The following is a 14,831-nucleotide window of genomic DNA, read 5'->3' as shown; positions in this document are numbered from 1 at the left end:
AGAAAAAGAAAAAAAAAAAAAAACGTATAACTACAAAGCTCTTTTGCAATGAGCAGTTCTAATGAAAAAAAAAAAAAAAAAAAAAAAAAAAAAAAGAAGAAGAAGAAGAAAGAGCCATTTTAGACCCTGGGAATAAATATTGCTCATAAATTAATGCTAATATTATACATCCATAATCTATTAACCAGAAAGATGATCAGATTATAACATGTGTGTATATATATAAATATAATGTCTGCAAAAATTAGTATACTTAAAAAATCAAAAGAAAAAAAATCAAATGTCCTCGTATTAATAATATGATAATAGTGATCATACAAATACACCATAATATCGTGCAGGTGAAAAAAGAGTACATATTTGATCAGATTATTCGTCTATATATATGATACATACAAACCGTCTACACCTGATCTCTGGATTTTCTGTTTGTTTCCATAGAAACTGGGACTGGCCGTGGCCTGGTCACTTTACTACCCAAGTTATTATGATGATGACTGGGCACTACATCGACCTGAACAGAGACGGCGCTATTCATCATCATCATAACATGATACTTGGGGCTATCTGGATCTTTGACCCCTTCAAAGGCGTGTTGTTGAACCACCAACAGCGAGAACTCGCTATTAGTATCCCCCGACGCCAGCACGTCCCCTATTGATCCCAGCTCCGGGTATTCGTTCCACTCCGTCAGCCCCGCAAAGAGCGGCGACTCGCTAAAATGCCGTCTCCCGACTAAAATCAGGTTGTACGACTGATTCTCCATCGACCGGATCACGTTTATCATCTCCAAGCTGTTCTTCACCGCCTTTTCCTTGTAGAAATGCTTCTTTTTAGTACTAGTATTGCTGCTGCTCTTGAGAAAAGCCTTGAATTTGTCCACCATGTCCAAATCATTCTGCGAAGGCTCCACGTAACTGTCGACCAACCGGATGACCGTTACGCAGACGTTAGCCTTTCCCGCCATCCGCATTGCGTACGCCAAAGCTTCCCGGTCGTCCGGTCCCTCGATGAATATGACCCCGACGGAGTAAGTTCCCTTGGAGGACAAGTAATTGACGGCCGCGCTGCTGCTGCTGCTGCCGCGGTCGACCAGGATGCCGACGGAGCAGGGCGTGTTTCTGAGGATGTTGAGGTTGACAGCCCTGAGGGCCTCGTGGTTATTAGCGGTGGCGGCTGCGCCGTGTTGTGACCAGTACTGCTTGTGGAAGGGAACGATGACGATGCAGGCCCGCTTCTCAAAGGCAAGGGAGCAGACGTCGTTGTGCATGCTGGCGCAGGGGGCCATGGCGGTGATGGGTGACATCATGACCTTGCCAGAATTGTGGTGCTCGAAGAGGCGGAAGGCGTGGATGATGCGGTCGGAGAGGGTGGAGTGGAAGGAGGTTCGGCGGCCAGGACGGTGAGTTATAAGGAGCGGGGTAGAGCGGCCGGCCAGCGGGATGAGGTGGACGACGTAGAAGCAGAGGGGGCTGGTGGTTGTGGGGTTGGAGATGTCGAGGAGGCGGATGAGGGACGGGGTGTTGTCGTGGTGGTGGACGCAGGCGAGGAGGCGGAGCTCGGAGTCGTGGGAGGAGGCGTGCTCGATGGTTCTTCTCTTGGTGGTGGCATAACGCTTGGAAGGGTTGTAGAGCTTCTTCACTATGGGTGTTACTGTTCCAGTTAGTACCACGGTTGATATCACCATGATGCTATAGGATTTTTGGTCGATCAGCTGCATTCAACGGATCATGGTTACAAATACAAAACTTGATTATTATAGTTAGCTAGGTAGGTACATAAAATGAATGTTAGAATGTTAATATATACATACCATGCAAGTTAAATTTCCAGTGATCGTGACTACTTATTTGTAATTGGTCAACATTTCATGTTGATTCTAAGACTCGCGTGTAATTACACTTCTGATCTGTTATAAGTTTACAGAATAATCCTTCTCGAATTAGAAGTGATAATCACTACTCTGATATATTTGGCATTTTTCTTTTGAAAATTCAGAAGGATTAGTACGAGATAATAATGGAAAACAAATCGTGGAACAATGAGATGTTGTACATTTGTATCTTCGTTACTAGAAGGGTTCATATGTGATTTTTTTACTTTTCAAGCTCCTTGATGTTTTTCTTACTTTTGATTGAAACTATTTGACCATGGATATTGTTGAAGTGTTAATAACATTCCTGAAATTCTTAATTACTAAGCAAAACTAACCAAGCATACAACTAAGCTTGAGCTGTACAGTATAAGTAAGCTAGATAGCAAGCAGCTGCATCATTCTTCCAATCATATGCATCTATGTGAGTTACCAGCATAAAGCTTTGTCATCCAGCCAATGAAAATCAAGCACTAGCATCACCCAACCAATCATATGAATTCAAGACTCAAAAAGTAAGGAAGCAAGCACATTGCCGATTAGAGTTTTACCGACTTAGGAAATCTATATATAGGCTGTGTTGCACTTCTTTTTAAAAAAAATAATAATAATAATAAAAAAATCATTTGTAAAGAGCTCTGTTCGATTATTGTTGGGCATTCTTCTAGTCACTATGGCGGCACAAATACAATCGATGATGCATGTTCCAATTCCCATTTTCAATGGCGAGCACTATGATTACTGGAGTATAAAAATGAGGACATACTTCCAGTACGAAGATTTGTGGGATATAATAAGCGAAGAGCATAACGTGTTTCGTGAAGATTTGTCAACACTTTCTGCAGCCCAAAAGAAGGAATTAAAGGGGAATCAACAAAAGAATACGAAGGCCTTATTTACTCTGCAACAAGCAGTTTCCATGGAGATTTTTCCCAGAATTTCAGAAGCCAAAACTGCAAGAGAAGCATGGGATATCTTGTAGGAGGAGTTCCATGGCAGTGAAAAGGTACACACTATTAAGCTGCAATCTCTTAGACGTGCTCTAGAAAATATTACAATGAAGGAATTTGAGACAGCTAGAGAGTATTACTCAAGAATTAAGGAGCTAGTCAATAAATTGAGAGGTTATGGGGAGAATGTTTCTGACGAAAAAATTGTTCAAAAAATATTGATTAGTCTGACAAGTTTAAGCAAATAGTAACTGTCAGTGAAGAAACCAAGGATATAACCAAGTTATCAGTTACTGAATTAATGGGCTCATTAGAAGCTTTTGAGAAAAGAGAGGATGATGGAGAAGAAAATGAAGATTCAACATTAGAAAGTGCATTTCAATCTAAGCTGAATATGAAGTCTCAGAATTTTAAGAATAATTGGGAAAAATCTAGACAAAATTCTAGACGAGGAGAAAGCTCTAGAAGTAATGGAAATCAGAGGGAGAAAATTGACCAGAGGAAAAATCCAAAATATCCACCATGTGGCATCTGCAAAAGATCTAGTCACTTAGAGAAAGAACGTTAGTTTCGGAATAAACCACAATGCAGAAATTGTAAGAAATTTGGGCACGTAGAAAAGTTCTGTCGGCTGAAAGGAAGTCATCGGGCTAATTTTTCTGAAGATTATGAGGATCAATCAACTGTTATGTTCTATGCATCTCAAGCTAGTTCTAGTGAATAATGGAGCAAATGGTACATTGATAGCAGATGCAGCAACCACATGACTGGTGATGAAATTATATTCTGTGACATCGATACAACAAATAAATCTAAAGTGAGGTTGGGAAATGGTGCTCTAGGGGAGGCAAAAGGTAGAGGGACAATCTCTATCAACATGAAGAAAGGCACGAGACACATTCAAAATGTTCTGCTACTTCCCAGCCTAGAGCAGAACTTGCTCAGTGTGGTCAAATGATTCAAAATGGGTATTCTGTACACTTTGAAGGGGACACCTGCAGAATTTATGACAACAAAAACAAGAATGCTATAATTACTGCTGTGAAGATGGAAAATAGAAGCTTTCCCATCCAGTGGAGATATTCTAAAGAAGTTGCTATGAAGACACAAGAAGATGACTCATGGCTTTGGCATCGCAGATTCGGCCACTTCAACTTTCAAGGCTTGAAGATTCTATCAGAAGAATATGATGAAAGGCATGCCACGCATCAGAGATAAAGATGACGTATGTGAAGCTTGTCTACTCGGCAAACAACATCGTCAACCATTTCCTTCAAACAAAGCCTGGAGAGCTAAAGGATTGCTAGAGTTGGTTCATACCGACGTCTGCGGCCCAACGAGAACTCCTACTCCAAGTCAAAATAGGTACTTTATTCTCTTCATTGATTATTATACAAGAATGATGTGGGTGTATTTTTTCAAAGAAAGATCACAAGTTTTTGAAATTTTCAAAAAATTCAAAAACTATATTGAGAAGCAAAGTGGTCGTCAAATTAAAATACTAAGAAGCAATAGAGGCGCCAAATACAACTCTAGACAGTTCAACAAGTTTTGCGAAGATGAAGGAGTAGAACGTCAGTTTACTGTGGGTACGCTCCTAAACAAAGTGGAGTTTCAAAAAGGAAGAACAGAACAGTTATAGAGATGGCTAATACAATGCTAAAAGAGAAGAGACTTCCAAAATCATTTTGGAGAGAAGCAGTTTCTACAACAGTCTACTTGTTGAATCGTTGTCTGACTAAAGCCGTTCGAAACAGAACTCCAGTTGAAGCTTGGAGCGGACGCAAGCCTTCTGCAAAACACCTTAAAGTCTTTGGTTGTGTGTGTTATGAGCACATTCCAAAAGAAAAGAGGAGAAAGCTGGATGATAAAACACAAAAAGGAATTTTCATGGGCTACAGTTCTTAATCAAAAGGTTATCGAGTTTACATTATCAAAGACAAGAAACTAGTTATCAGTTGAGACGCAGAGTTCAATAAAATGCTGCTTGGAATTGAGAAAAAGGAAAAGTTGACAACACTAATGTTCCAGTTTTGTTACAACCATCAACTTCTACACAAAGGCAAACTGTTGAAATACACAAAATATTTTCAAAAGATTAGTCAACTTTCCAGTTTTATGTTTGATGTAAATAGGCATATTTGTTTCCTTCTTTCTTTCACATAGAATAGTCAAAGATTGTGAATTAGGAAAGTTAGATGTATTTTATTCTTTCCTGTTTTCTTTCTCTTGTATTCGGCTATTTATAGCTTGTAAATTTCAGTGATCAATAAAAAAGTTTCGAACCATTCTTTCTTCATGGTATCAGAGCCAATATTTGGCCTTCTTCGTTTCAGCCTCCATGACTGAAATTATTTTTTCGTGATCACTGACACTTTTTCTTTTCCTTCTCTTTGCTATTCACCATGTCCGAAACAACCTCTGAATCTTCTTCAATTTCTTCTACGAAAACCAATCAAACCCGACTGTTGCACCATGTCTCCCATTCGGTGTAAATCACCACCATTCGTCTTAATGAGGGAAATTTCTTGCGTTGGTCCCAATCCGTTCGAATGTACATCCGGGGAAGAGGAAAGATAGGTTACTTGACAAGTGAAACTCAAGCTCCTAAGAATACTAATCCGGCATATGCAACATGGGATGCAGAAAACTCGATGATTATGGCTTGGTTGGTGAACTCCATGGACGAGGAAATCAATGCAAATTACATGTGCTATTCTACTGCAAAAGAACTATGGGACAGTGTGGTTGAAATGTATTCAGACCTTGGTAATTATTCACAAATGTTTGAACTCCAACAGAAGATTGAAGAGGCTCGGCAAGGAGAAGGGAGTGTGACCAGGTATTTTAATATCCTTAAGGGTCTTTGGCAGGACTTAGATTTGTTTAATGATTATGAATGGAAAAGTCCAAAGGATTGTAACCATCATAAGAAAACTGTAGAGAATGGTAGAGTTTTTAAGTTTTTGGCAGGTCTTAATGTCGAGTTTGATGAAGTAAGGGGGAGAATCCTTGGAAGAAAGCCTCTTCCCTCCATTGGAGAAGTTTTCTCAGAAGTCAGAAGGGAGGAGACCAGGCGTCATGTCATGCTGGGAAAAAAAGGGGTTGTTAACCCAACTGAATCAACTGCTCTCGCTGCGGAAGAATCCAAAACCCCAGCCGGAAATCAAGCTGCGAACAAGTCATCATACAACCAAAACCAGCGGTGGTTCGATGAAAAATCTCGAGCATGGTGTGATTATTGCAACAAACCACGTCATACCCGAGAAACTTGCTGGAAGCTTCATGGAAAACCAGCAAATTTGAAAGGCAGCAGGCCCGGGGAAAAAACCAGCCATGCAGCTTCCTCAACCAATGCAGCCGAGACATTCAGCAAAGAGCAAATTGATTTCCTCTTAAAACTGCTAAAATCTAATTCATCCTCCTCTGGTACTCCTAATGTTTCCTTGGCCCAAACAGGTAGTGATTTTAGTGTTTTTTCTTATTGCACAAGTTTCAATTCCTCTCCTTGGATCATTGATTCAGGAGCTACCGATCGCATGACCAGTGTCTCACACTTATTCACTACATATTTTCCTTGTTCTGGTAATGAAAAAATTCGAATTGCAGACGGTAGTTTCTCATCTATTGCTGGGAAAGGCTCTATTAAACTCTTAAGAAATATAGACCTTAAGGCTGTACTTCATGTTCCTAAACTTGCCTGCAATCTTTTGTCTATCAGTAAAATATCTAAAGATTCTAACTGTCGTGTTGTATTCTTTGACTCTTGTTGTGAATTTCAGGATCGGAACTCGGGGAAGATGATTGGCAGTGCTAGGATGAGAGATGGGCTTTATTACTTCGATGAATAATTCTCCAGTAATAAAAAGGCTCAAGGTCTTAGTAGTATTAGTTCAAATTCTGTTTATGAACAAATTATGCTTTGGCATTATAGACTAGGACATCCTAGTTTTCCATATCTTAAACATTTATTTCCTCAATTATTCAAAAAATTGAATTGTTCATCTCTCTATTGTGAAAGTTGTTATTTATCTAAAAGTCATAAGTCCACTTATGTTACTAAGCCTTATCAACCTTCTAAACTATTTTATCTTGTGCATAGTGATGTATGGGGACCTTCAAAGGTAACAACTTCATTAGGAAAAAAATGGTTTGTGACTTTTATAGATGATCATACAAGATTATGCTGGATATATTTGATGGACGAAAAATCTGAGGTAGGAAAATTGTTTAAGGAATTTTACAATATGATTGAAAATCAATTTCAAACCAAAATAAGCATCCTAAGAACTGATAATGGAACAGAATACTACAATGAATACGTGGGCAATTTTTTAAAGGAAAATGAGATTCACCATCAATCTACGTGTGTAGATACTCCTAAACAAAATAGGCTTGCCGAAAGAAAGAATAAACATTTACTTGAGGTTGCCCGTGCCATAATGTTCATTATGCATGTCCCAAAATATTTGTGGGGAGAGGCGGTTCTAACCGCATCATATCTAATAAATAGGATGCCTACCCGAGTCTTAAAATATACTACACCTTTAGAATGCTATAAACGTATTTTTTCAGAATGTAGGATACATTCAGATTTACCAATAAAGGTCTTTGGCTGTACAGTTTATGTTCATATACCCCACAAAACTCACTCAAAATTTGACCTAAGAGCGGAAAAATGTGTATTCATAGGTTATGCTCCAAATACGAAGGGATATAAGTGTTATAACCCTCAAACTAGGAAAATCTATGTAAGTATGGACGTTTCTTTTGTGGAAAACCGGCCCTACTTTAGCAGAAATTATCTTCAGGGGAGGGGGGGGGAGAAGAAACTGATTTTTAGAACACTTTTACTCTATTACTGAATATAATTTCTGAATCAATCATTTTGCCATCTGAAACCACAAAAACTTGTTCAGGATCTTGGAAATAAAGGAAATCCTATTCTATCATCCCCAAGCATAAACAATGAACATGCTGAAGGAGAACTACTACAGAATCAAAATCCTCCTGAGCTTCTGGTTTATACTAGGAGAAAAACTCAAAGAAGTAATAAAGACCAATCTGTTCCAGCATCAGACCAACCAGACCCGAGTGATGGTCCAAGAGATTCTTCAGGTAATTCTATTCCTCTTCCTTCAAATTCATCTCCTATTCCTTCAAATGAGTTGTCATATCTCAATATTCCTATTGCCATTAGGAAAGGAGTCCGAAATTGTACTAATCACCCCATTGCCAAATGTTTATCCTATCACAGACTTTCTTGTAATCATTGAGCATCTCTTTCCAAAATCTCTCACATGTTTGTTCCTAGAAATATTCAGGAAGCACTAGATTATCAGAATTGGAGATTAGCAGTCATGGAGGAAATGAATGCGCTCAAAAAGAATGAGACTTGGGAGATCGTTGATTTGACAAGTGATAAGAAGACTGTGGGGTGTAAGTGGGTATTTACAGTAAAATGTAAGGCTGATGGCAGTGTAGAAAGATATAAGGGAAGACTAGTGGTGAAGGGGTTTATACAAACCTATGGAATAGATTATCATGAGACATTTGCTCCAGTTGCAAAGATAAACTCTATTCATGTTCTACTGTCCCTAGCCGTGAACAATCACTGGCCATTGTATCAGTTGGATGTAAAAAATGCATTCTTAAATGGAGACTTAGAAGAAGAGGTGTTCATGAGTCTACCTCATGGTTTGAAGAAGAATTCGGGAAGAATTAAGTATGTAAGTTGAAGAAGTCTTTGTATGGACTGAAACAGTCCCCTAGAGCGTGGTTCGAACATTTTGGACAAGCTGTAAGGAGTTATGGCTACTCCCAGAGCTAAGTGGATCATACTATGTTTTATAAACACTCGGCTGGCAATAAGATTGATAATCTAATTGTTTATGTGGATGATATAATCCTAACAGGAAATGATGATGCAGAGTTGGGAACCTTGAAGAAGAAACTTGCAGCTGAGTTTGAAATCAAAGACTTAGAGACGGTGAAGTATTTCCTTGGAATGGAGTTTGTTAGGTCTAAGGAAGGTATATTCGTCAATCAACGCAAATATATACTTGACTTACTCAGTGAAACAGGCATGCTAGGTTGCAAGGCAACCGAGACACCCCTTAAACCAAACTTAAAACTACAACCGGCCAAAGAAGAAGAAATGGTGAACAGGGAGCAATATCAGAGACTCGTTGGAAGACTAATATATTTGGCTCATACACGCCCAGATATTGCATTTGCAGTAAGTTTGGTAAGCCATTTTATGCATTCACCTGGGAAAGAACACTTTGATGCCATGTATCGAATTCTAAGGTATCTAAAGGGAACTCCTGGGAAAGGATTGTTATTTAAAAGGCAGGGACACTTGCAAATTAAGGTCTACACAGATGCTGACTGGGCTGGAAGTTCAACTGATAGAAGATCAACATCGGGGTACTGTACCTTTGTTGGTGGGAATCTAGTTACTTGGTGAAGCAAGAAACAGAATGTTGTTGTGAGAAGTAGTGCTGAAGCCGAGTTTAGGTCCCCTTGCTCATGGAATTTGTGAAGTAATATGGATTAGAAGACTTCTGGAGGATTTGAAACTGGCAGAGGTCTCACTTATGAAAGTATATTGCGCCAATAAAGCAACAATTTCTATTGCACACAATCCAGTTCTACATGATAGAACAAAGTGTTAAGCTCCAGACCACGGTAAGTAAAATTGAGATAGAATTCCAGAAGAAATTCTATAGTAGCTCGATTGTATTAATGGCAGAAAACTGATTACAGAAAGATAAGGGGATTTTCGAGAGATCCCGTGCTCTCCTAGGGTTCCTTCTCTCGGAAGATTGTACAAATGATTCGATACCCCTCTTATTCTACTCTCTATCCTATTTATACTCCTAACTCCTATTCCTTACACCAAATTCCAGCCTAACTAACTAACTAACCTCTGCTGACTCAGCATCTTCCTCATTCACTCCACAAGTGTTTTCCTCCACCTCAGCAACCTCTTGAGTTTTAGCTGCCCTCCTTGGCTCGTGAAGGTGTCTCCTCCGAGAGTATGTAAAACGCACGGAAGGCTTATCACAAAGCATGTAGAAGTGGATAGACATTTTATCAAAGAGAAACTTGACAGTGGACAAATTTGCATAACATACATTCCCACGGCTGATCAAGTTGCTGATGTTTTCACAAAAGGATTTCACAAGAAACAATTTGATAGACTAATTAGCAAGCTGTGTATGGAAGATATTCTCCATCCAGCTTGAGGGGGAGTGTTGAAATACACAAAATATTCTCATAAGATTAGTCAACTTTCCAGTTTTATGTTTGATGTAAATAGGCAAATTTGTTTCCTTCTTTCTTTCACGTAGAATAGTCAAATATTGTGAATTAGGAAAGTTAGAATTAGGGAAGTTAGATGTATTTTACTCTTTCCTGTGTTTACTTTTTCTTTCCTGTTTTCTTTCTCTTGTATTCGGCTATTTATAGCCTGTAAATTCAGTGATCAATAAGAAAGTTTCGAACCATTCTTTTGTTAAAGTATAAAACAATTGTTGGCCCACCTCCTAACAGCTTAAACTTTTGGGATGAATTGGTAAACTAACATGGTATCAGAGCGGGAGGTCCTGAGTTCAAACCCCCGTAATTGCACTCTTTATCCACATTTAAATTGTCATCATGTGTTGGGTCTTTAATATATCTCGGGCTTAAATATTCACATGTTGGGCTTTCCAATTAATTTACCCACACGATTACCCATTGTGCAACCCACACGTGAGGGGGAGTGTTAAAGTATAAAACTATTGTTGGCTCACCTCCTAACAGCTTAAACTTTTGGGATGACTAACGTTCCAGTTTTGTTACAACCATCAACTTCTACACAAAGGCAAACTAATAAGAAGAAGAAGAAGAATTAGAAGTTCCAAGAACTCCTATTCAGCCTACAACGCCTCAGCATGAAGAATCTTCTCCAGAATCACCGCCTAGGAGAATGAGATCTAACATCTATGACACTTGCAACTTTGCCACTCTCGAACCAGAAAATTTTGAAGCAGCATCTAAATAGAAAGTGTGGGTGTAAGCGATGGTAGAAGAGATAGAGATGATAGAAAAGAACAAAACATGGGAGCTAGTCAAGCGTCCAGAAGACAAAGATATCATTGGAGTTAAGTGGGTTTACAAGATGAAGCTTAACTCTGACGGATCAAGACAGAAGCACAAAGCAAGGCTCGTAGTGAAAGGCTATTCACAGCAATATGAAGTTGACTACAACAAAACTTTTGCACATGTTGCTCGATTCGACACAATCAGAGTTCTTATTTCTCTAGCTGCACAAAAGAAGTGGAAGATTCATCAATTAGATCTGAAGTCAACATTCCTAAATGGATATCTTGAGGAAGAAATCTATGTAGAGCAACCACAAGGATTCAAAGTTAAAGGACAAGAAGACAAAGTTCTTAAGCTAAAGAAGGCGCTTTATGGACTAAGCAAGGACCACGAGCGTGGTACAACATAATCGACGGATACTTCACCGAACACAATTTCAGGAGGAGTAAAAGGGAGCCAACACTTTATGCCAAGACCCAAGGTGATGACATTCTCATAGTTTCCTTGTATGTAGATGATCTGATCTATTCCAGGAACAACGAGAAGATGATGAAGGAATTCAAAGAAGATATGATGAAGACTTTTGAAATGACGGACTTGGGCTCGATGCACCATTTTCTCAGCATTGAGATAGACCAGAAAGAAGATGGCATCTTCATATCTCAAAAGAAATACACTAAAAGTGTTCTAGAAAAATTCAAGATGAGTGATTGCAAGACAGTAGCAACACCACTTGTGCCAAATGAGAAGCTAAGGAAAGAAGATGGTTCGAAGATGGCGGATGTTTCACTTTACTGAAGTTTAATTGGAAGCCTACTTTATCTTACAGACGGCCAAACATCATGTACGCGACGAGCCTACTTTCAAGATTCATGTAGAGTCCAACACAAGTTCACTATGGAGTTGCAAAAAGAATTCTCAGATATCTACAGGGTACAAAAACCTACGGCATTTGGTTTGAGTCTACTACAAATGCTAGATTGGTTGGATACGCCGATAGTGATTGGGCTGGATCGGTAGATGACATGAAGAGTACTTCTGGCTATGCATTCTCACTTGGATCAGGAATATTCTCATGGAATTCTAAGAAACAAGAAAGCTTCGCACAATCATCAGCTGAAGCAGAGTACGTTGCAGCGGCAAGTACGACAAGTCAAGCAATTTGGCTCAGGAAAATACTAGAAGACATGGGAGAAGTTCAGAGTCGAGCTACAGATTTCTTCTGTGATAGTAAGTCTGCAATTGCTATGGCAAAAAATCATGTCTTCCACAACAAAACAAAACACATTGCCATCAAATATTATTTTCTAAGAGAAGCTAAAGCTAATCAAGAGATAACACTCAAGTACTGCAAGTCAGAAGAACAGGTCGCAGACATCTTCACCAAAGCGTTACCTCAACAAAAATTTGAAGAACTAAGAACAAAGATTGGCATTTCAGAAATGTCCTTCCAGGAGGATTGTTGAAGTGTGAAGAACATTCTTGAAATTCTTAATTACTAAGCAAAACCAACCAAGCATACAGCTAAGCTTGAGTTGTACGGTAGAAGTAAGCTAGATAGCAAGCAGCTGCATCATTCTTCCAATCATATGCATCTATGTGAGTTACCAGCATACTATTACGTATGACAACCAATTACAAGCATAAAGCTTTGTCATCCACCCAATGAAAATCAAGCACTAGCATCACTTAACCAATCATATGAATTCAAGACTCAAAAAGTGAGGAAGCAAGCATATTGGCGTCTAAAGTTTACCGACTTAGGAAATCTATATATAGGCTGTGTTGCACTTCTTTAAAAAAAATAATAATAAATAAAAAAAAAATCATTTGTAAAAACAACTAGCTTAGCTTTTGTGAGCTTATGCTAAAAGCTCATTCTAGTTCTGGAGACAATAGCTCCGTTTGTACGAACTAATTACCCACCAGCATAATTGTTTGTTTGTCAATAAAAGTTACTATTTCCATTTTATTATTTCCTTATTTTACTAAATATTCCCAAATTCCCTCAAGTTTCTACCAGATTTATTTCTCAGAGGAGATTCAAGTATAATATCACAAAAGCTATAAGATTGGCAGAAGAGAAATCAATGAAAAGTTGATTCTTACAAGAAGCATCATGCCATTTTGCCATATGAGGATGTCAGTGATGCCTTGAGCACTCACAACAAGGCCAAGAGAAAGGGCGTCAACCAGGGGCATTTTGCACAAGAGCGAAGGCACCATAGCCCCAGTGAGTTTGGCAAAGAAACTACAAATTACGAAAAGCCAAACAACTGCGAATGTCTTCATCGACACAGAGTGTACATCTATCGCGGCACCGCTGAGCACGAAATAGCCCGGCAACAGAATCAACGAGACATAAGAATCTAGCTTATCGACCAATGCCGACCCCAGCGGCAGCCCATCCGGCACGACCAGGCCCAACACCATAGGCCCCAGCATGAAATGCTGGCCGATAAACTCACCAAGGAAAGCACAGCACAGGACCATCAGAAATATGGAAAAGGTGTATTTCTCTTTGATTCCTCTCCACATGGATGTATGTCTAACAATTGAGCGCATAATTGGCCTCATTACAAATACTATTAGAATCACCACGAAGCACAAGCTTAATGCCATAAATAGCAACGCTTTGTCCCCTCCAAACGAACTTTGCCTTACGGTGAAGGCCATAATTAGACCGCACCATGACAACATCCCGCTGATCATCGACGAAGACACTGCTAAGCGCCCGAGCTCTGAGTTCAGGAGTTTCAGATCGGCTAAAAGACATGTTGTGACGTGGAAAGAGCTGGAGGACTGAAACACCGCGATGCTGATTATGGACTTGTTTAGAACGGGATCCATCTTCACCGTTCGCTGCAAAAGTAAAGCCACGGAGGTGTTGAGCAACAGAGGGAGAAAGAAACAACACAACCCGATCGCGAGGCCTCTCTTTCCCGAGTGCTTCACCGAATTCAAATCGATCTTAACTCCGACGAGGAACATGAACAGCATGCAGCCGAAGAAGGCAAACGTTTCGGTGACGTAAAAACTCGCCCGCGGGAAAACTTTCTTCACAAACGCATTGTGTCTTCCTAGAACAGACGGTCCCAATGCAATACCTACCTTGTTACGTCAAAAGAAACAATCACGAAGTTAGAACAAAAGGCAGTAAATACAATAAAAAACAGTGTTTTTGTATAAGATACGCCATTGACGTATATAAACAAACATCTGGTGATCATGAGAAAACAAAAAATGCATGAAAGTTTTGTACGCACAAGCATCTGGGAAATGAAAGCAGATTCGCCAAGTGGGTTGAGAACCATTTGGAGAAAGGATGTGAGCAATGCAGATATGGAGAGCTGTAGAAAAAGGACCGAAGATGGGTAATTGAAAGGACTATCGCCAAAGAAGAAACCTTTGGATCTTATGCCTTTGTAATTCATACACACGATTCTAGGAGGCACTGTTTCATTCATTGCAAACTGATTTTTGTAAAAACCAAAGTTAATTCGATTATTGATGCATACGAACAAACACAGAAAAACAGAGAGAGAATGTCTAATTTAGAAGTCACGTTGAAAAATTGACCACTTGTTTTGAATGTTTTGCCTTGCCTCAAGTCATTTGCGATGCAGGCTCAAGGATTAGGCCATTAAGGCAACTGCTTTAGGGCCTTCCTTAAGTTAAGGTCCTTGTTATTAGGATCATCAACTAATTAACTTTACACCTCAAAATATTTAATATATTAATTAATTCTTTTTAGAAGAAAAAACAAATCTTAACTTTTACGTTTTAGTCCAAAAAATGTTGTGCTTCTCTATTAATTTTTAGCATTTTTTTTTTTCCTTCTAAAAATTGACTATGTATATTTTTAAACGCCTCTTGTAGCATAATTAATTGATATTTTTTTTGAAAGGATAATTAAT

General features: G+C 39.1%; 1 protein-coding gene across 1 annotated transcript; it reads right to left on the bottom strand.

Annotated features, from left to right (window-relative positions):
• Positions 1–290: 290 nt before the first annotated feature.
• Positions 291–14,546, bottom strand: LOC21394412 (cation/H(+) antiporter 15). The gene is made up of 3 exons (XM_010101139.2): positions 14,181–14,546; positions 13,024–14,025; positions 291–1,714 (listed from the first exon to the last, which is right to left on the bottom strand). The coding sequence occupies exons 1-3, from the start codon at positions 14,379–14,381 to the stop codon at positions 404–406; spliced, it is 2,514 nt and encodes an 837-aa protein (XP_010099441.2). The 5' UTR covers positions 14,382–14,546; the 3' UTR covers positions 291–403.
• Positions 14,547–14,831: the final 285 nt, after the last annotated feature.

The sequence above is a fragment of the Morus notabilis genome, unplaced genomic scaffold (assembly GCF_000414095.1).
Source record: "Morus notabilis unplaced genomic scaffold, ASM41409v2 Scaffold1300, whole genome shotgun sequence".
NCBI classification, from domain to species: domain Eukaryota; kingdom Viridiplantae; phylum Streptophyta; class Magnoliopsida; order Rosales; family Moraceae; genus Morus; species Morus notabilis.
Note: the sequence above shows the minus strand (reverse complement) of the source record. Positions and strands in the feature narration are given on the sequence as shown.

What these genes read in the sequence shown, in the direction of transcription:
- LOC21394412 (XM_010101139.2), bottom strand. Translation starts at nt 14,381, where the DNA reads ATGAATGAAACAGTGCCTCCTAGAATCGTGTGTATGAATTACAAAGGC. An exon ending in CTTTCATTTCCCAGATGCTT is followed by an intron (nt 14,026 to 14,180) that starts GTGCGTACAAAA and finishes TGACGTAACAAG; the next exon opens with GTAGGTATTGCATTGGGACC. An exon ending in AAAATGGCATGATGCTTCTT is followed by an intron (nt 1,715 to 13,023) that starts GTAAGAATCAAC and finishes CGTTGAATGCAG; the next exon opens with CTGATCGACCAAAAATCCTA.